The sequence below is a fragment of the Erythrolamprus reginae genome, chromosome 10 (assembly GCF_031021105.1).
Source record: "Erythrolamprus reginae isolate rEryReg1 chromosome 10, rEryReg1.hap1, whole genome shotgun sequence".
Lineage (NCBI taxonomy): Eukaryota > Metazoa > Chordata > Lepidosauria > Squamata > Dipsadidae > Erythrolamprus > Erythrolamprus reginae.
In genome coordinates, this window is record NC_091959.1 from 15,652,024 (window position 1) to 15,673,157 (window position 21,134).

At 44.5% G+C, this 21,134-nt stretch overlaps 1 protein-coding gene and 1 non-coding gene across 2 annotated transcripts in view; one reads left to right on the forward strand and one right to left on the reverse strand.

Annotated features, from left to right (window-relative positions):
- Positions 1-884: 884 nt before the first annotated feature.
- On the reverse strand, positions 885-956 carry TRNAQ-CUG (transfer RNA glutamine (anticodon CUG)). The gene has a single exon. It is a non-coding gene; the product is annotated as a tRNA-Gln (tRNA).
- A 570-nt stretch (positions 957-1,526) lies between these two features.
- RAB11A (RAB11A, member RAS oncogene family) overlaps positions 1,527-21,134 on the forward strand; it is a 48,445-nt gene continuing 28,837 nt past the window's right edge. The window contains exon 1 of the mRNA XM_070762280.1: positions 1,527-1,897. Within this exon, the coding sequence (XP_070618381.1) occupies positions 1,855-1,897 (43 nt within the window). The 5' untranslated portion in view covers positions 1,527-1,854. The remainder of the gene's footprint in view (positions 1,898-21,134) is intronic.

Genomic DNA, 21,134 nt, shown 5'->3' on the forward strand with positions numbered 1-21,134 from the left:
ATTCTCATTCTTGCATTCTTATTCTTTTATCCTTATCTTACTCTTTATTCTTATTCTTTTAAATTGTATTCTTATATTCTTTTTTGTCCTTATCCTTATATTCTTATTCTTTCAATTCCTATTCTTTCTTCCTTTTTATTCTTATTCTTTTAATCTTATTCTTAATTTTTTATTCTTCTTTGATTCTCATTCTTGCATTCTTATTCTTTTGTCCTTATTCTTATATTCTTATTCTTTCTTCCTTTTTATTTATTCTTTTAATCTTATTCTTAATTTTTTATTCTTATATTTTTATTCTTCTTTGATTCTCATTCTTGCATTCTTATTCTTTTATCCTTATCTTACTCTTTATTCTTATTCTTTTAAATTGTATTCTTATATTCTTTTTTGTCCTTATCCTTATATTCTTATTCTTTCAATTCCTATTCTTTCATCTTTTTATTTATCTTTATAATCTTATTCTTAATTTTTTATTCTTTTATTCTTCTTTGATTCTCATTCTTGCATTCTTATTCTTTTATCCTTATCTTATTCTTTATTCTTATTCTTTTAATTGTATCCTTATATTCTTATTCTTTCATTCTTATGCTTACTTTTTATTCTTATTCTTTTGTCCTTATCCTTCTATCCTTATTCTTTTATCATTCATTCTTATTTCGTTATTCTAATTGTATTCCCGACTTGGCGAAATGGCCAAGCTCACCCGGGGCAGCTGCTAAAAGGCTGGATGGGGAATTCTGGGAGTTGAAGTCCACCCCTGTTTAAAAGCATCCGAATTTGAAAAGCACCGATTTTAAATGCATAGGCAGTTGCAGAGGAAGCTCCCCAGGGAAAGAAGCAGCCAAAGATTAAAAATAGGGAAAAGAAAAAGGAAACAGCCGAATAGGTTCCACCGAGATTTGAACTCGGATCGCTGGATTCAGAGTCCAGAGTGCTAACCATTACACCATGGAACCACAGCGCCACTGAAGCTATCAGGCGCTCGTAGAAAAGCCGCCTCGGTAGAGGCTTCCGCCGAAAAGAGAGAGGTCTGGCTTTTGGGGTGGGGATTTAAAGGGCCACCGAACATGCAGAGGGCAGCTTTTTTTGCGGGGGGGAGGGGGAAAACAACCGATGACTTTGGGGGCGGGGAAAAGGAATTTTGCACATGCTCTGCGGCGCCGAAGGCGAATTGCAACCAGACTCGAACTTTTGCAAAGGAAAAAACAAATGCAAACGGGGGGGGGGGAAGAAAAGGCGGCACTCTGGACATGCTCAGGGACATAGCCCTTTTGCAAACCCCGCCTCTCACCCCCCTTTCTTTTTTTCTTTTCTTTCCCTTTTGGCAGTTCCCCGATTTTCTCATTCAAAGCTGCAATGAGCCGGCGGGCCGGCCGGGGGCAGCAAAGTGCGGTTCTGCCTCTCGCGGGCGCCGCCCAGTGGCCGCCGTGCTCCTTGGCGAGCCGGATGCGGGAAAGCTCCTGGCTTCCCCCACCCCACCTCTTACAGATCAGAGAATCCCGCCACTTCCGCCTTCGACTCAACAAGGGGACACTTCCGGCACCTTTCCTAACGAGCCGGAAACTCCCGGAGGGAGACGCGCTACCCGCTCCGTCTCTCTGGCCTCGTTCGGCAGCGGAAGAGCCCTCCTCCCCCCTCACGGAGGGCGTAACCCCGGAAGCCTTTGCCCCAAGTCGGTGCGGCTGACCCCCGGAAGCTGTCCGCGGTGGGCGGAGAGCAGCGAGCGAGGCCGGTCAGGGGGCGGGAACCGGAGCGTCACTGGTCCGAAGGCGGAGGGAGCGGCGGCTGTTGCAGGGAGCGGCCCCTTGGCTCTGCCTGCGCTTCCTTCTTCGCTCAGAGGCCGCCATCGCCGCCATGGGGGGCTCCCGCGACGACGAGTACGACTATCTCTTCAAAGGTGGGCTCCCGAGGACGGCCGCGGCCCTCGCCCGCCCCCACGCCCGCCCTCAGGGACCTCCGGGGCCCGGCGGAGAGGCTTCCTGGCGGGGCGGTCGGTGCTCTCCGGCCTGCCTGGGGCGTGGTGGGAAACGGGAGGGCAGGACGAAGGTCTCGGGGAACCCCCCCCGCCCTTGCCCCCCATTTCTTTCCCCTCAGGGGGTCTGTGATGGGAGGGGGCGTCCGAAGCTCCCCCTGGTGACCTTGACCTTCCCGCCCGTCCTGCCTCGCTGGGCTGTTGTGCAAAGGGTGGCGGGGGGGGGAGTCTATATGGTGGGGTCGTGGTGAAAGAAGCCCCAGTTTCTCTGCTAGACCCAATCCGGGGGGGGGGGAGGGTTTCCTTTCCCTTGAACTCCCCCCCCCCGGGAAGCCTCCCCCTCCCCTTTTTTTTCTGGCAAGGATCCCCGCATCTACTTGGCAGCTTGGTCAATGTAGGCCAAATCTGACTTCTTTCCTTGTTCATTCATTGGCTTTATCTAGCTTTTTCTGAAGGATGGGGTGTGTGTGTGTGCGAGTGGGGAGGGGCTGCAGGTGGGGATAGATACCCCCCACACACCTGCAGAGGTGTGTTTTTTTTGGCCAGGGATCTGGATTTGGGTGGTCCTTGATGGTCTTTACCCAACCTGAGGATCCTTTGAGAGCCGTCCCTTTGTCAGGTGACAAATAGGATGGAGGGGAGGGCTTCACCCCTCACCTTTTTTGTGCTCCCAATTACCTCAGGGATTAATTTATAATTATAATTATAAGATTATTTTAGAATCAATTTCGGCATCTTTCTCATTTCATGTCTTTGGGAGGGAAAAAAAACCCTTTGTCTTGTCAAAAATAAACCAACCTCAGACAGAGATACTTGGAAGTGAACCTTGAACTCAAGACCAACTTTTCTTTTCAAAAAATGACCTCATTTTAATGAAAGAGCAAAGACCTCTGAGAAAGGTTAAATTTCTGAGGAATTTATTACCCTGGATGAGGTGTAAAAATGGTTAGGAACAGAAATGCTTTTTTTACCCCACCCCCACAACATCCTACCCAGTTTATTTCTACAAATATAGGGCAGTCTGCTATCTGGAGACCATTCCTTTAATTCTAGCCAAACTTGTTTTTAAAAGATGGCATTTCATTTAGGTGGAAAAAAGAAAGATTGGGAGTGAACCAATCAAATTAATAGATTCCTCCCCTTACTCCCCTCCACCCAATTTTCATTTCCTCCCCCACCCTTCTAGAATAAGGTTCTCCAAATTTTAGCTAGGCGTAAAAGTTGAATGATTAAATAAGGGCCAGGTATTAGGTAGCTCAGGGATGGGCAGGATGGCACAAAGTATTGGCAGCGAAGGAGGTTATCAGGTGTAACAGGAATGTCTTGTTACTATAGAATCATGTAGATTTTTTTTTTGCTTTTTACCGCTATTGTTTTTCAGTGCTCAAAAGAGTGTTTTGTTGTTAGTGCCCCAGTACTTAATTTGCTCCTTAGTTTTGTGGGTACAGCAAAGATCAGATTCTTTAATAAGTGTTCTCTTGGTTGCCATCTCTTCTAACACTCCTTTGATGTGAGGATCCAAACTGTTAACTTTGTATAGTTTTTATCCGAATGATTGCTGCAATATTTGCAGGGTTGAGGCTTGACTTTTGTTCCAAATGTGTTGGGTATGGTAATTTCCTGATTCAGACAAATAAAAGTTTTCTCACCCTGTGAGAAATTTCAAACCATTTAAAAAAAAATGCATTTACAGTCTAAGAATAAGCCATTATTGCCTTGGCTTTGGGTTTGAAAAAGTATAATTTTCACTCCTCCTTGGGTCTTTCATCTACACGTTTTTGCTTCCCCAATTTTTGTGGCCCTTTGAAATAGAGGAAGTGGGTTGCCAAAGCGGAAAGACTTTTTAATCTGGATGTTAGTGATTTAATGTATTAATGAGGTTTGTTTTAAATTTGTGAACTTGCAGGTTTATTTTGTATCTTTGAGGGGTGGCTGGAAAGAGAAAGCTAGCTTTTGAATCTGAGATTTTTTTTAACATATTGCACACCTTTTACTGTTAATGTGCATTTATCCTTTATTTTTAAGGATAAGTTGGATTCTCTTTAATATATCTTTCCCTAGTAGCTGTAGATCAGGGGTGTCAAACGCAAGGCCCGCAGGGATCTTAGATTTGGCCCGCCAGCCTGTCCTGGAAACAGGTATGGTCCGGTTTGTGAAAAGGAGCTTCGGAGGGCAATGTCTGGTCCTCCTGGCTTTATTTTCGTGTGCGACGGCCCCATGCAACCTTCTGCCAATGAAAATGGAGGGCTGCAAGAGGCCGTCACAGCCGAAAACAGAGTCCCCATCAGTACTGTTGAGCTGCCCCCCCAGGTGAAACCCAACTCTGATGTGGCCCTCAATGAAATCGACTTTGACACCCCTATAATAGACATGTCCTCCATTTTGGCCTGCATGGCATGAATGTCATTTGAATTTCAAACAACTCCATGGTAATACTGGTATTTACCCTCCATTTATATCCATGTCATCTAGAGCAGGGGTCCCCAACCACCGGGCCGCGGACCAGTACCGGGCCGCGGGGCATGTTGCACCGGTCCGTGGAGTCAGCAGCTGCCAGTCCTCCTGCCGCTGCCCCCTCCCCTCCCCTCCAGTGCTTCATCTCCCACTGGGAAAGAGGCCTCGGGAGGCAGGTTCTGCCGGCCACAGGGCGATGGACGGGACAGAGGGGCGGGAAGGACCGGGAGGCTCAAGCCTCTTTTGGCTTCTGCCGTGGCACGCCTTTGCGTTTTTGGCTGGGGGGGGGAGGCAGGAGGGCCGGCCTGACCCCCTCCCTCCAGCGCTTCACCTGCCGCCAGGCAAGAGGGTTTGGGAGGCAGGTTCTGCCGGCCACAGGGCGATGGCGGGAAAGAGGGGCTGGAAGGACCAGCACCCCCATGCTTAATCCCGCCCCCAACCACACCCCTTTCCGCCCCCACTGGGCCATAGAAAAATTGCCTTGCTGAAACTGGTCCCTGGTGGAAAAAACGTTGGGGACCACTGATCTAGAGCAGTGTTTCCCAACCTTGGCAACTTGAAGATATCTGGACTTCAACTCCCAGAATTCCATCCATCCTTGTTTTGGGATAGACATTTTGTGAATAGATTCGATCCCCCCCCCCCCCGAAGTTATGCTTAGGATCTCAGACTCTCCCACCGAGCCACCAAATTCAGGACCTTTGGAATGTCAAACCCTGATCTCTACGGACAGCAGAGGAAGGTGCTATAGGTTGCCTGGTTCTGATTCTGTCGCTGGCCTCGTTTCCCTTCCTGTGGTTTCTGCCTAAATTCCTGTGAATGACTGTCTTCATTTGGGATCGGTATACATTCCTGCCAGGTTGCTTATTCAGCTCTCTGATAGGGAAGAGGAAATGCCGGGAAGGACCATACTTGTCTGCTTAGATAACGGGCGTTGCATTATGAAAAGGAAGTATTGCACAGAACTTTGCAGCCAGCTTCGTTAGGAGTAAAGGTGATTAAAGTAGAAACAACACATTGGTCTATTTCCTAGGCTTTAGAACCGGGTGTCCTTTTGATGAGGTGAGCTGAAGTTCCTTTTCAGTCTCCGGTCAAATGTAGAACATCTGCCCAATGATGCCGATTATATTAAAAGAACAATTAGCCTTGTCATATTATTCTCATACTGACTCACATATGGGAAATGCTTTCTTATATTATTTCTTAAGATCATTTTGGCCTGCATGGCATGAATGTCATTTGAATTTCAAACAACTCCATGGTAATATTGGTATTTATTCATCCCCTCCATTTATATCCATGTCACCTAGAGCAGTGTTTTTCAACCAGTGTGCCGCGACACACTAGTGTGCCGTGAGACATGGTCAGGTGTGCCGCGAAGCTCAGAGAGAGAAAGAAAGCAAGAGAGAGAAAGAGCGAGAGAGAGAGAAAGAGAACAAGAGAAAGAAAGCAAGAGAGCAAGAGAGGGAAAGAAAGCAAGAGAGAGAGAAAGAGAGGGAGGGAAGGAGAGAGAGAGAGAAAGACATAGAGGGAGGGAGGGAGAGAGAAAGAGAGCAAAAAAGAGAGGAGGGAAGGAAGAGAAAGAAAGAGGGATGGAGAGAGAGAAAGGAAGAGGAAGGAAGGGAGAGAAAGGGAGAGAGAGAGAGAGAATTTTTTTGTCCAAACTTTTTTTAGCCCCCGATCTAGAGCAGTGTTTCCCAATCTTGGCAACTTGAAGATATCTGGACGTCCAGATATCTTCAAGTTGCCAAGGTTGGGAAACACTGATCTAGAGCATTATTTTTATTTATACCCCGCCTTTATTTATTTATTGCGAATCGGGCAGCAAACACACACTATATACTTTCCTCCTTCTATTTTCTCCATAACAACAACCCCCTTGTGGCTTTGGTTGAGAAAGAATGACTGGCCCAAAGTCTCCCAGCTGGCTTTCGGGGCTAAGGCAAGACTTGAACTCATGGTCTCTTCCTCCCTAGCCTGGTGCCTGATGGTAGTTTACCAATATCATAAATTTAAAAAATCATCAACATTTAAAATTGCCGCACTTATTTATTTTATTTCTTTGCCGCCCTTCTCAGACGATACTTACAATAATGTAACAGTCTTTAATCAAAGTAAGAATTACAAACATAAAAGTAGAATTTAAACAATAGGACATTAATCAACTACGGGTAATCCTTGCTTACCACCATTTGTTTAGTGACTATTCAAAGTTACAACAGCACTGTGCCGCATCCACGTGGTCATGTAATGGGAGCCAGATGCTTGGCAACTGTTTATGACAGCTGCAGTGTCCCAGGATCATGTGCTCAGCTTTTGTGACCTTCTGACAAGTAGATTCAATGGGGAAGCCATTGTCTGCAAGGAATATAAATCCTTCCATTCCCCACTATCCTGTCAGAGCTGAAAAGGCTTCTTGGATGAGGAACAAAATGTGTCTTCAAAAGGAAAAAACAATAACAAGGAAGTCCAGTTGCCCCCTGAAAAAGCAGCTTTGGGATAACCATAACCTGGATGATGGAGAATCTCTGCAGACTTTTTGCTGTACAATTTGGGATGGACACCGTTTCAATGGAGCCAGGGTGGTGCAGCAGGTAGAGTGCTGTACTGCAGGCCACTGAAGCTGACTGTAGATCTGAAGGTCAGTAGTTCAAATCTCATCATCGGCTCAAGGTTGACTCAGCCTTCCATCCTTCCGAGGTGGGTAAAATGAGGACCAGGATTGTGGGGACAATATGCTGGCTCTGTTCAAAAGTGCTATGGCTAACATGTTGTAAGCCGCCCTGAGTCTAAGGAGAAGGGCGGCATAAAAATCAAATGAATGAATGAATGAAGGAAGGAAGGAAGGAAGGAAGGAAGGAAGGAAGGAAGGAGTAGGAATGGATTTCCAGAGGAAAAAGAATTGCAGACTACAGGAACCAGGAGCATCACTCAGGTGACCCCAAGGACACAGATAAACCTTCAAGAGGCCTCAACTACTCTTTAAAAGGATGCAAATGACCAGCTGTCTGCAAGGAATGTAAATCCTTCCATTCCCCACCATCCTCTCAGAGCTGAGCCCCTCCCTTATGAAACCAGGTTGCAACACCTTGGTCTCTTTAGCCTTGAAAGACGGCGTTTAAGGGGTGACTTGATCGAAGTGTATAAAATCATGCGTGGGATAGAAAAGGCGGATAGAGAAAAATTCTCTTTCTGCTCAAGATCCCCACGTACAATTGATTGGCCACTGTGTGACACAGAATGCTGGACTCGATGGGCTTTGGCCTGATTCAGCAGGGCTCTTCTTGTATTCTTTTGAAGAAGCTTCTTGGATGAAAAGTAAAATATCTTCAAAAGAAAAAACAAGAAAGCCCAGTTGATTAATGGGGAAGTCAGGTTCACTTAACAACTGTGTTTAAAACTTAACAACCACAGTGATTCATTGATGTAACAAATGTGGCGAGAAACGTTGTAAAATGGGACAAAACCCACTTAACTATCTTGCTTAGCAAATGGAAATTTTGTGCTCAGTTGTGGTTGAAAGCCAAGGGTTTTCAATGAAATAATGAGTTTACATGGTATGCTCCAACGATGAAAGCATTCCTCATGTATCATGAAATGTTGTCTTCTGGGAAAGTGAATTTATTTTCATAATGCCAATTGGGAAGAGAAAGAATATCACTCACCGTAATAATGGCAGGATTTGGGTGCAGTAAATGTACTGGAGCTTGTTAGGTTGTTCCTATTGGTTTTTCCTGCTACAAGTGCTTAAATGAAGCCGAGATCCCCTTTCTTAAAAGTTGCCCAATTTGGGTAAAACCTGATTTAGAACTTCTCTTTAGATCACTATTTCTCAAGGTTGGGCACTTTTGAATGTGTGGACCAACGCCTAAAATTCCCCAGCCATCAAGTTTGCCTATCCTAAAGTGGCCAAGTGAGAAATGTTGCTTTAGACCAGTGATTGTGAACCTTTTTTTTTCTCGGATGCTATCACGCATGTGCGAGTGCCCACACCCATAATTCAAAGCCTGGGGAGGGCGAAAACACTCCCCCACCCATGGAGGCTGGAAATGGCCTGTTTTCCCAACTTCTGATGGGCCCAGTAGGCCTCCCCAGTCTCCAAAGGCTTCCCTGGAGCCTGGGGAGGGTAACCCCCCCCCCCGAGGTTCTCTGGAAGCCAAAAATGCCCTCCCAGAGCCTCTGTGCAAGTCAAAAATCAGCTGGCCAGCATACACTGTTAGATTTGTCATTGTATACTGTTTTATTACTGCTGTGAGCTGCCCTGAGTCTTCGGAGAGGGGCGGCATACAAATCTAATTATTATTAATAATAATAATAATAATAATAATAATAATACACATGCACGTTGGAGCTGAGCTAGGACAATGGCTCACGTGCCAGGAGATATAGATCCATGTGCCACCTGTGGCACTTGTGCCAGTGGTTCACCATCACTGCTTTAGACCAATGGTTCTCAACCTTCCTAATGCCATGACTCTTTAATACAATTCTTCAGGTTGTGGTGACCCCCAAACATAAAGTAATAAAATTATTAGGAAACAGAGAGGTGGGTTCTAACTTACCTCACTGCCGGTTCGCTTCCTCCTGTGCAGCATGGCTGTGCTTTGTGGGTGCGCTTGCATGCGCATGCATGCGCATGCATGCATAGTGTCAAATATTTTTATTAAAAATGGAGAAAAAAGCCAAAACCCAGATGGCGACGCATGCGCAGTGCCGGATGTTCAGCTTCTGCACATGCTCAGAAGTTCCCTTGCTACAGATATATATTTTTTGCAGTCTGGTTGCATGTGGGTGGACCTGCTTGGAAATGGGTAGAGGAGCAGTGTCTCGGTTCCTAAGACCATTGGAAATATGTGGATTGACAGGTTGAGAACTGCTGCTTTAGACCAAAATAGCTTATATTCAGTATGTTCTTCTGGACTTATTAAGTTGTGAGCCGCCCCGAGTCTGCAGAGAGGGGCAGCATACAAATCTAATTTATTATTATTATTATTATTATTATTATTATTATTATTATTATTATTATTATTATTATTATTTGCATGCGTGCATGCATACACATGTGCTTATATGTATCCCCTCCAACACGTGTCTTGGAAGGATAAAGATTGGAGCTGGGATGAAGAAAAGTATCTGTTGTTAAAGCTGTTTACTGGTTCATCCATAATGACTGTCAATGGATGGGCACTAAACAAGGACAGATCCCACCTGGAACTAAGGAGAAATTCCTTAACAATTAACCAGTGAAGCAGGTTGCCTTCAGAAGTTGTGGGTGCTCCAATCACAGGAGGCTTTTAAGAAGAGACAGGAAAGTCACGTGTCAAATGGAATTGAGCGGAGGATTGGATTTCAACAGTGTTTCCCAACTTTGGCAACTTGGAGATATTTGGACTTCAACTCCCAGAATTCCCCAGCCAGCAAATGCTGGTTGGGGAATTCTGGGAGTTGAAGTCCAAATATCTTCAAGTTGCCAAGGTTGGGAAACACTGGACTAGAAGACCTCCCAGGTCTTTTCCGACTCTATTACTTTGTTATTCTGATCCAAAGCTAAGGATCCGTTGCCCAAATATTGAAATGGGCTGGGTTTGAAGCAACCATCTGCATATATTTATTTGTTAAATTTCTGTACCACCCCTCTCACTAGTAAAAGTGACTCCAGCTGAATTACAATATAATAAAAAGACAAAAACTGCTTAAAAACAATTAAACTTAGAATTAAAAGGATTAAAAGTTAAGAACTAAGATTGTGGGCAGTCAGGGTAATAATTCTCTATTAGTCACCCCCAAAATAGCAGGCCCCTATTGGGACCCCAGGCCAAGAATCAGAGGCGTGTTTTTAGATGGAGGAGGATCTCACGTGAAAAGAAGAATACTTGTAGCTCACGGTTCAAATGAGGGATCTTTGGTGCTCTCTGAGCTTGGTTGTTACTCAACTAGGCAACATCATCAGTGTTAGGAGGAAGCTGGAAACAACCAAGATCAGAGAGAACCAAGAACCCCAGTTCTTATCTCTGATGGTAAACATAGAAACATAGACGTCTGACGGCAGAAAAAGACCTCCTGGTCCATCTAGTCTTCCCTTATACTATTTTCTGTATTTTATCTTAGGATGGATATATGTTTATCCCAGGCATGTTTAAATTCAGTTACTGTGGATTTACCAACCACGTCTGCTGGAAGTTTGTTCCAAGGATCTACTACTCTTTCAGTAAAATAATATTTTCTCACGTTGCTTTTGATCTTTCCCCCAACTAACTTCAGATTGTGTCCCCTTGTTCTTGTGTTCACTTTCCTATTAAAAACACTTCCCTCCTGGACCTTATTTAACCCTTTAATATATTTAAATGTTTCGATCATGTCCCCCCTTTTCCTTCTGTCCTCCAGACTATACAGATTGGGTTCATTAAGTCTTTCCTGATACGTTTTATGCTTAAGACCTTCCACCATTCTTGTAGCCCGTCTTTGGACCCGTTCAATTTTGTCAATATCTTTTTGTACTGAACTGAACACAGTACAGTATTCCAAATGTGGTCTCACCAGCGGGATCATAATCTCCCTCTTCCTGCTTGTTATACCTGTTTTACCTATGTAAAACATTCCAGAAGACAGAGTCAAGAGCAGAAAATAATAATAATAATAATAATAATAATAATAATAATAATAATAATAATTTATTAGATTTGTATGCCGCCCCTCTCCGAAGACTCGGGGCGGCTCACAACAATAATAAAAACAATCTTATAGTAGAACAAATCTAATATTAAAAAACATATAAAACCCTATCATTATTTAAAAAAACAAACAACACATTCATACCAAACATAAAACAAAGTATAAAAGAGCCTGGGGGGAAAGGTGTCTCAACTCCCCCATGCCAAGCTCCAAGGCTCCAAGACCGCACCGGCCAAAATTATTGAGTCAATTGATTGATTTATTAATTGTATTTGTATGCCCCCCCCCCTCCGAGGTTGTTGGGACCCGAAGCAGGGCCTGTCTGCTAGAATAAGTGGGTTGGGCTAGACCCATTGGGGTAAGGCACTTCTTCAGATACCCTAGCGCAGGGGTCTCCAACCTTGGCAACTTTAAGACTCGGTGGACTTCAACTCCCAGAATTCCCCAGCCAGCAATTCTCAGGGGAGTTCTGCACCAGTTGTAGCTTCCAGATAGTCTGCAAGTGTAGGCCGGATTGCAGTAATCCATCCAGGAAATGACCAGGGCCTGGGTGACTGTACATAGGGCCTCACGTCCAGGGATGGGCTACCAAAATTTTTACTATCACACTGTGGACGTGGCTTTTGCATTTTGTTTCAACATCTTTTAGTGCAAATTGGGTGCTCTGGGGTGGAGCTCCAAATTTTGCTACTGGAACTGTGTTCCTGACCATTCCCGTAGGAGACCATTACTGCTCACGTCCGAGGAAAGTAACCGGCCCACCACTCAAAATTGTGCAGTCTCACCTAGCTTCAAGCAGGAGTTGTGAGTTTAGGACTCTGATGGCGAACCTATATCACGCGCGGCATAGGTGGCACTTGGAGCCATATCGGTGGGCACAAAAGCTGAGGTCTGTTGCGCTGGCCAACAGATTTTCAGGCCTTCTGGGTCCACTAGGAGTCAGGAAACAGCCTGTTTTTAGCCTCCGGAGGTGGTGGGGAAGGCTTGTTTTTGGCTCTCCCCTAGCTCCAGAGCCTTTCTAGGAGCCTGGGGAGGGCAGAAACAGTCTTCTCCACTTCCCCAGAGGTCTTCCAGAAATGGCCCCTTTCCCAACTTGTAGCTGGATCAACCCGAAGTCGGCAAATGGAACATTTTCAGCCTCCGGAAGAACTCCGGAGTGGTGGTGGGAAGGCCGTTTTTCGCTCTCCCCAGGCTGCTAGAAAGGCTCTGAAGCCCGGGGAGAATGAAAAACGGGCATGCCATTACATGCTGGCAGGGGGGGGGGGGAAATCATGTGCACATGCACAGGGGTCCCTTGCATGGAATTACGGGTGTGGCCAAAAAAGGTTCACCATCACTGGTCTAGGAGACAGCCCCCCCCCCTCCTCCAAGCTCAAAGAACCGAGTTATAGTCTTTCAGAAGTTGTTTTCGGTCATTTAGAAGTTGGTCTTTCCCTCCTCCTTTTCTTCCACTGTCACTCAAAGTCATGGCAGGGATCTGGCTAGGACATCCTGCTGGCTAGGACATGGTTGCAGCATCGCCTCTGGATCAGAATCCATGGTTGGTGGCTCATTTAATAAGCCAGGATCTTAAGCCAGCCAGATAGAACCGAACCTGGCCATAGATCTCTAATTTGCTCAGCTTTTCTTCTTGGCAAGGAGAGTCCAACGTAAGCAAATTCCAGCTTCTCTTGTCCAAACTGTATTGAATTGGGAAGACTATATGGCAGATTATTGATTGATTGATTGATTGATTGATTGATTGGATTTGTAAGCCGCCCCTCTCCAAGGACTCGGGGCAGCTCATAACATATCAAAATAATAAACAATATACAGTACATATCTAAAAAATCCAATTAATATAGCTACAAAACTTTAAAAACTCTAATAACAATTAAAACCATTTCCATTCTCACAGCAAGACATACTACACTCGTCGGCCAGGGGGCTAGGATCTGATGGCCCCAAGCCTGGCGACACAGATAGGTCTTTAAACTTTTATGGAAGGCGAGAATGGAAGGGGCAATGCAAATCTCTGGGGGAAGCTGATTCCATAGGGCCAGGGCCCCCACAGAGAAGGCTCTTCCCCTAGGTCCCGCCAAACGACATTGTCTAGTTGATGGGACCTGGAGAACGCCGACTCTGTGGGACCTAACTAGTCGCTGGGACTCATGCAGCAGAAGGCGGTCCCAGAGTTAATCTGGTCCGATACTAAGTAGGGCTTTATAGGTCATAACTAACATAGAAACATAGAAATATAGAAGTCTGACGGCAGAAAAAGACCTCATGGTCCATCTAGTCTGCCCTTATTCTATCTTCTGTATTTTATCTTAGGATGGATATATGTTTATCTCAGGCATGTTTAAATTCAGTTACTGTGGATTTACCAACCACGTCTGCTGGAAGTTTGTTCCAAGGATCTACTACTCCTTCAGTAAAATATATTTTCTCATGTTGCTTTTGATCTTTCCCCCAACTAACTTCAGATTGTGTCCCCTTGTTCTTGTGTTCACTTTCCTATTAAAAACACTTCCCTCCTGGACCTTATTTAACCCTTTAACATATTTAAATGTTTCGATCATCTCCCCCCTTTTCCTTCTGTCCTCCAGACCAGTGATTTTCAACCTTTTTTGAGCCGCGGCACATTTTTTACATTTACAAAATCCTGGGGCACACCATCAACCCAAATGACACAAATTAAATAAATAAATAAATAAATAAATACATACATACATACATACATACATACATACATACATACATACATACATACATAACCCCCTCGTATATACAATCCCATGTAACATCCCCTTATAAATACAGTCAATCATCAATCATCCCTACTCAAATTTATATCTCATTTCTGGGTACTTCTCCTGTCTTTCCCCCTTTTCTCTCTCATGTTTGTCATTTCTCTCTCTTCCTCCCTTTTTCCCTCATTCCTTTTCCCTCTCACTTCTCCTCTTTTTCCATCCCTGTCTCTCCCCCCCCCTTATGTGTGTGTGTGTATACACACTGGAACCATTTCCAAAACCAGTTGAGGGCTGGGGTTTTTTCTCTTTTATTCTTTTCAAAAAGAGGTGTGGGCTGGGGGGCATTTCTTATTATTTGGGTGCTTTTTACCATATGCTTCAAGAATCACCCCTCTCTCTCTCTTTTGTTTCTCTCTCCTCTCATTCTCTGCCTCAATTATTTCTCCTTTTTTCTCCCCTTTTTGTTCTCATTTCTCTCTCTCCTTTCCTCTCCCTATCTGTCTCCCTTGCTTTCTCTCTCTCTTGCTATCTCTTTTTCTCTTATTTTCTCTCTCTCTCTTGTTCTCTCTTATTTTCTTTCTCTCTCTCTTGTTCTTTCTCTCTCTCTTTCTCTCTCCCTCCCTCTTTCTCTCTTTTTCTCACTTTCTCTTGTTTTCTCTCTCTCTCTTGCTTTCTCTCTCTCTTGTTTTCTTTCTCACACTCTTTCTCTCTCTTGTTCTCTCTCTTGCTATTTCTTTCTCTCCCCCCTTTCTCTCTCTCTCTTTCTCACTTTCTCTCTATCTTGCTGTCTGTTGCTGTCACTCACTCTCGTTCTCTCTCCGTTCTTCTTAGCGGAGGCCAGCGAAGGTGATATTCAATGTCGGGAGCGCGCGGGCGGTTGCGCGTGCTCCCTACCCCCCTGCTAGCCGCTCGGAATATTCAAAATAAGAAAAGCCTTCACCGGCGAAGGTTTTTCTTATTTTGAATATTCCGAGCGGCTAGCAGGGGGGTAGGGAGCGCGTGCAACTGCCCGCGCGCTCCCGACATTGAATATTACCTTCGCTGGCCTCCGCTGAGAACGGAGAGAGAACGAGAGTTGGGCCATTTTTTGTCTCCTGCGTTCCGGGTGCGGGAGGAGCCACGCCGAAAGGCAGGAAACAGCGGAGGAGGAGAGGGGGCGGGCGGGGGGCAGCGCCGAAAGGCCGAGGGGGCCAGAGGCACCCTGGGGAGGCAGGGGCGGCCGCGGTTCCCTTCCCTTCTGCTGCCGGCACCTCCCCTCCCCCTCCCCCCGCGGGCTGGCAGGGAGAAGAGGAGCGCGCTTTCGGGGAAACGACGGTGCTTTGGGGAAGCAACGAGAAGCCATGGGCGCGAGGGGGCCGACTTTCAAAGCAACCTTTGCCGGCCTCCCGTGGGAGGGTGCCAATAGCGGCGGCGGCGGCGGGGGGGGCCGAACCGCCTCGCGGCACACCTGACCATGTCTTGCGGCACACTAGTGTGCCGCGGCACACCGGTTGAAAAACACTGCTCCAGACTATACAGATGGAGTTCATTAAGTCTTTCCTGATACGTTTTATGCTTAAGACCTTCCACACTTTGAATAATATTTATTTAGTATGTATTTATATGTACTTACTTAGATTTATTTGCTGCCCTCTTTGTCTCAAAATAACCATGCAATGAACAATTAGTTTGGCCTTTTAGTTATCATGCTGCATACATTTTCCAGGCAAATTCTCCTAATGTTTAGTTCTCAATGACATTTTCAAATATCTTTTTGAAGTATATGTTTTGAAGATCTCCTTAGAATATATTCTCCACAAGCTGAAGAATATCCTTTCTTGTTTTGGAACACAAATAGATTTGCTTCCCCATCCTAGTCCGTAGCCCCCAAAAGATCTCTGCCTTGCAGGTATTTATAAATATTTTATTTGTATTTCCCCTGACCTTGACAATCCAGGACCCTTTAATTGCCTAATAATTAAATTATTTGGGTCTTTGAGACAGTATTCAAAACTTATTTTCTAGTTGGGTGGCAGATACAGTTTTAAAAACTGTAGGTACATCACTGAGTCAGTTTGCTGCAGTGATGAAGGCATCAGACTAGAAACTGAGAGGCCATGAGTTCAAATCCCACCTTAATCACAAAGCCAACCGATTAATCTTGGGCTGGTCATTTTCTCTCAGCCTTAGGAAGCACTAAATGGCAATCCATTTCTGAAAAAGCTTGCCAAGAGAATTGCAGTCTAGGCAGCCTCTCAGAAAGAGACATGCAGTAATTGAACAGAAGCAAAAAGAACATATTACATCGGAGTGATTTTCTTGTAAGGGATTTTGGGCCAAGGAACTGGACATTTGTCCAAGATCTTGGGTTGCAGGTAGGTCCAAGTGCCACCATCAGTTACCTACATCTAGTTCAACAAAAAACACCCTTGTCACCAACCAGCATTGCTAGGTAGCATCAGGGAGGCAATATAGGAATTAGAGGCAAATCAGTTGAAACTTAATTCTGACTTATTTTTCATTAAGAGTAAATTACACAGTCTAGTTTGGGAGTTCCCTTTGACCAGGCAGATTAGTGGCCAGAAATGCTGCTTGTCAAGCTTCAGTTGGTCTGCCAACTGAGTCCTCCTGCATTAATCTTGCTTTGCTGATATTTGCACTGGAAACAAATGCAAAGCACACTCTTTTGCAGATCATGCTTTTTTAAAACGGCAGCTTGGAGAGTTGCGTTCACTTTAGAAAACATCATCAAGAACTCTCTAGAGAAGGTGCAGAAGAGAGCAACCAGGATGATAAGGGGACTGAAAACTAAAACATATGAAGAGCAGCTGCAGGAACTGGGCATATTTATTTATTTATTTATTGGATTTGTATGCCGCCCCTCTCCGCAGACTCAGGGCGGCTAACAACAGTAACAAAACAGTATAATCCAATACTAAAAACAGTTAAAATCCATTATATAAAAAAACCAAACATACATACAGACATACCATGCATAAAATTTTAAAGGCCTAGGGGGAAAGTGTATCTTAGTTCCCCCATGCCTGGCGGCAGAGGTGGGTTTTAAGCAGCTTACGAAAGGCAAGGAGGGTGGGGGCAATTCTAATCTCTGGGAGGAGTTGGTTCCAGAGGGCCGGGGCCGCCACAGAGAAGGCTCTTCCCCTGGGTCCCGCCATGACGGGACCCGGAGAAGACCCACTCTGTGGGACCTAACCAGTCGCTGGGATTCGTGCAGCAGAAGGCGGTCCCTGGGGTATTCTGGTCCGGTGCCATGAAGGGCTTTATAGGTCATAACCAACACTTTGAATTGTGACCGGAAACTGATCGGCAACCAATGCAGACTGTGGAGTGTTGGTGTGACATGGCTATATTTGGGAAAGCCCATTATTGCTCTCGCAGCTGCATTCTGCACGATCTGGAGTTTCCGAACACTTTTCAAAGGTAGCCCCATGTAGAGAGCATTACAGTAGTGGAGCCTCGAGGTGATGAGGGCATGAGTGACTGTGAGCAGTGACTCCCGGTCCAGATAGGGTCGCAACTGGTGCACCAGGCGAACCTGGGCGAACGCCCCCCTCGCCACAGCTGAAAGGTGTTTCTCTAATGTGAGAATAGCCAGTCTGGCGAAGAGAAGGACCAGGGGAGACCTCGTCTTCTAATACTTGAGGGGCTGCCACAGAGAAGAGGGGGTCAGGCACCAGAAGGCCAAACAAGGAATAATGGATGGAAGCTGACCAAGGAGAGATTAAAATTGGAAATAAGGAGGAATTTAGCAGAGATCAGCAACTAGAAGGTGACTTCTCCAGAAAAAGGAGATATGATGAGGTTGCCCACATGTTCCTCATGAGAATATACAAGAATGGAGATTTTTGCAATCAACTCGCAAGTGGCTTGGAGTCGAGAGATCCCTTCTAATCTTGCAGTCCCAATGTAAGGACAAAAAAGCTCAGCTGAGCCTCACTTTTTGAATTGCCTTTTATTTATTGAGAACTTTTGGATCAATTTGTTTTACAACATTCCTTGAATGTGTCCCCTTCACTTCTTGAAGAAAGATGTTATAGGTGCAAGGACTTTAAAAAACGAGGAGGGACGATAAATATCAAAAACATGATTACAATCTTTATTTTAGAAAGTTATATAAAAGGATTAAGGGTCCAGAGGGATTTCAAATAATTATAAGAAACCCACGGGAAAATGCTGCTATTATTTTTTTTGGGGTGGGTGGGTGGGTAGGGGAAACATAAGATGGGATTGAGAAGATTAGACACTAGAAGGAACATGAAATAAACAAAAGTTTATAATTCAAAATACTTAAATTTGCCTCACTATCACAAAAATGGAACAAAACACTTTAATTTTGGATGAACTGAAAGGCATTTCTGAACAGTAAACTCATATAAATCCAAAGATTGTCTGCTATCATAGACCAACAGGTTTTAAAAGGGACTATAGAATAGAAACAAGTTTTACTGGACAAAACTGACACTGATTTGAATACAGATTTAAAAAGGCTGGTTACAAGAATTGTAAGGAAAAAGTTGTTATACTGGATATACAAAAGAAACCAACTGATGACTTAGTAATTATAAAGGATATGTACAAATAAGAAACCAGAAAAGTGACTTGGATATTTTTCTTATTTTGGATTTGGAAGAGACATGGACATTTTGAAAGGCTTTCTGAGAAGGGACAAAGACACCGTGAAAAGAAATAAATTTATGAGAGATTATTTAAACAGACTAAAGGTTAACATTGTTAAAACCACAGGGAAGGAATGTAAAGTTGGCTTATTTGATTAAGTGTAAAATATAACTGTTATTTCTGGTAACCTCCAGTGGACTTTGGCTGATTTGAACTGAATGTATAGGAAGCAGAGATGTTTTATTGTATTTTCAGAAAAAAAGTTAAGCTGTTGAAATTACTCGTACATGCTGTGATGAAGGGAGAAGTTACTTCTTTATATATTTTGCTTATTCTTTTCTTCCTTTTATCTTTTTATTTTCTGCACTTTTTTTCTTTTTACTCTTATTGATGCATGTTTAGTTTGTATTTGTTTTTTCATCTTTGAAATTATACACCCCCCCTTTCATTCGATCATGTTCAAATTCTCAGAAACCTTGTCTCTTGCTAAGATTTGTCAACAAGTCTTAATTAAAATGATCTTCTTTGTGAGTTTGATTTCTTATTTGAGAGTTATTGGGATGGTCACTCATCTGATTTTACTGAACACTATTTTTTGCAGAAAACAGAGACTGGACTTGTCGTTTTTATTATTTATTGTTATTTATTTATTAATCAGATTTGTATGCCGCCCCTCTCCGCAGACTCGGGGCGGCTAACAGCAATAATAATACAATGTAAACAAATCTAATATTTAAGTTAATTTAAAAACCCCTATTTAGAAACCAATCATACATACTGACATACCATGCATAAATTTTATAAGCCTAGGGGGAGGGAAAGTCTCAATTCCCCCTGCCTGGCGACAGAGGTGGGTTTTAAGGAGCTTACGAAAGGCTAGGAGGGTGGGGGCAACTCTGATATCTGGGGGGAGTTGGTTCCAGAGGGCCGGGGCTGCCACAGAGAAAGCTCTTCCCAAATGACATTGTTTAGTTGACGGGACCCGGAGAAGGCCAACTCTGTGGGACCTAACTGGTCGCTGGGATTCGTGCGGCAGATGGCGGTCCCAGAGATATTCTGGTCCGGTGCCATGAAGGGCTTTATAGGTCATAACCAACACTTTGAATTGTGACCGGAAACTGATTGGCAACCAATGCAGACTGCGGAGTGTTGGTGTGACATGGACATTTTATTCTTCTAGCAGGAGTAACTGAATGGTTCTTGTAGAATAGATTGGCTATCCTTTTCTATTGTGAATTTGACTCTCCACCCAAGTTAAATTTCATGGCATAGTATGCATTCTAATGCACAAAGTTGGATTCCATGGGTGAGGAGCAAATCCCGTTTCTCCTTGCAATCCCTCAGATCCATCCAGTGTCAATCCACATAGAAATGGCACATACAAAGGTTTTCCAGTGGGAATGCCAGGATGGCTCCGGAAATAAATTGGAACTTTGAGGAGTCCTTTGACTCGGACTGTGATTTAGTTCGGATGTTACCTGGAACCTTGACATCCAGATCTTTTCCAGAAGCAAATTCCCCATCTAGTTTGTCGTGAGTGACCCACGACCAGGTCAGTTAGTGACAGATTCTGAGGAGGTTGAACCGGGCCCGTCTTGGTACCCAGTCTGCAATTTTCCCTTTGGAAATGCGTTCCTTCTTCATTTATTTATTTATTTATTTTATTTTATTTATTTATTAGATTTGTATGCTGCCCCTCTCCGCAGACTTGGGGTTGCTCACAGCAGTGATAAAACAGTATACAATGACAAATCTAATATTAAGTCTAAAATAACAATTTTACATTAAAAACCTAAAAAAAAACCTTATATAAAAACATACACACAAACATTCCATATATAAAACTACATAGGCAAGGGGAGATGTCTCAGTTCCCCCATGCCTGACGGCAGAGGTGGGTTTTAAGACGTTTACGAAAGGCAAGGAGGGTGGGGGCAGTCCTGATATCTCGGGGGAGCTGGTTCCAGAAGGTTGGGGCCGTCACAGAGAAGGCTCTTCCCCTGGGTCCCGCCAGCCAACATTGTTTAGTCGACGGGACCCGGAGAAGGCCAACTCTGTGGGACCTAAGCGGCCACTGGGATTCGTGTGGCAGAAGTGCCATGGAGGCCTTTATAGGTCATAACCAACACTTTGAATTGTGACCGGAAACCGATCGGCAACCAATGCAGACTGCGGAGTGTTGGTGTAACATGGGCATACCTAGGGAAGCCCATGATTGCTCTGGCATTCTCGCATTCAAAGGGTGCCCCTCCAAAATTGTACAGCTAAAAGTCTGTAGAGATTCTCAGTCTTCTAGGCCAGTGATTTTCAACCTTTCTTGAGCCGTGGCACATTTTTTACATTTACGAAACCCTGGGGCACATTGAGCGGAGGGGGGGGGGGGCTAAAAAAGTTTGAACAAAAAAAATTATCTTTCTCTCTTCCTCCCTTTCGCTCTATTTCTCTCTCCCTCCCTCTTTCTCTCCCTTCCTTCCTTTCTTTCTCTCTCCATCCCGCTTTCTTTCTCTTCCTTCCTTCCTTCCTCTCTTTTTTGCTCTCTCTCTCTCCCTCCCTCCCTCCCTCTATGTCTTTCTTTCTCTCTCTCTCCTTCCCTCCCTCTCTTTCTCTTTCTCTCTTGCTTTCTTTCTCTCTCTTGCTCTCTCTTTCTTTTTCTTGTTCTCTTTCTCTCTTTCTTTCTCTCTCTTGCT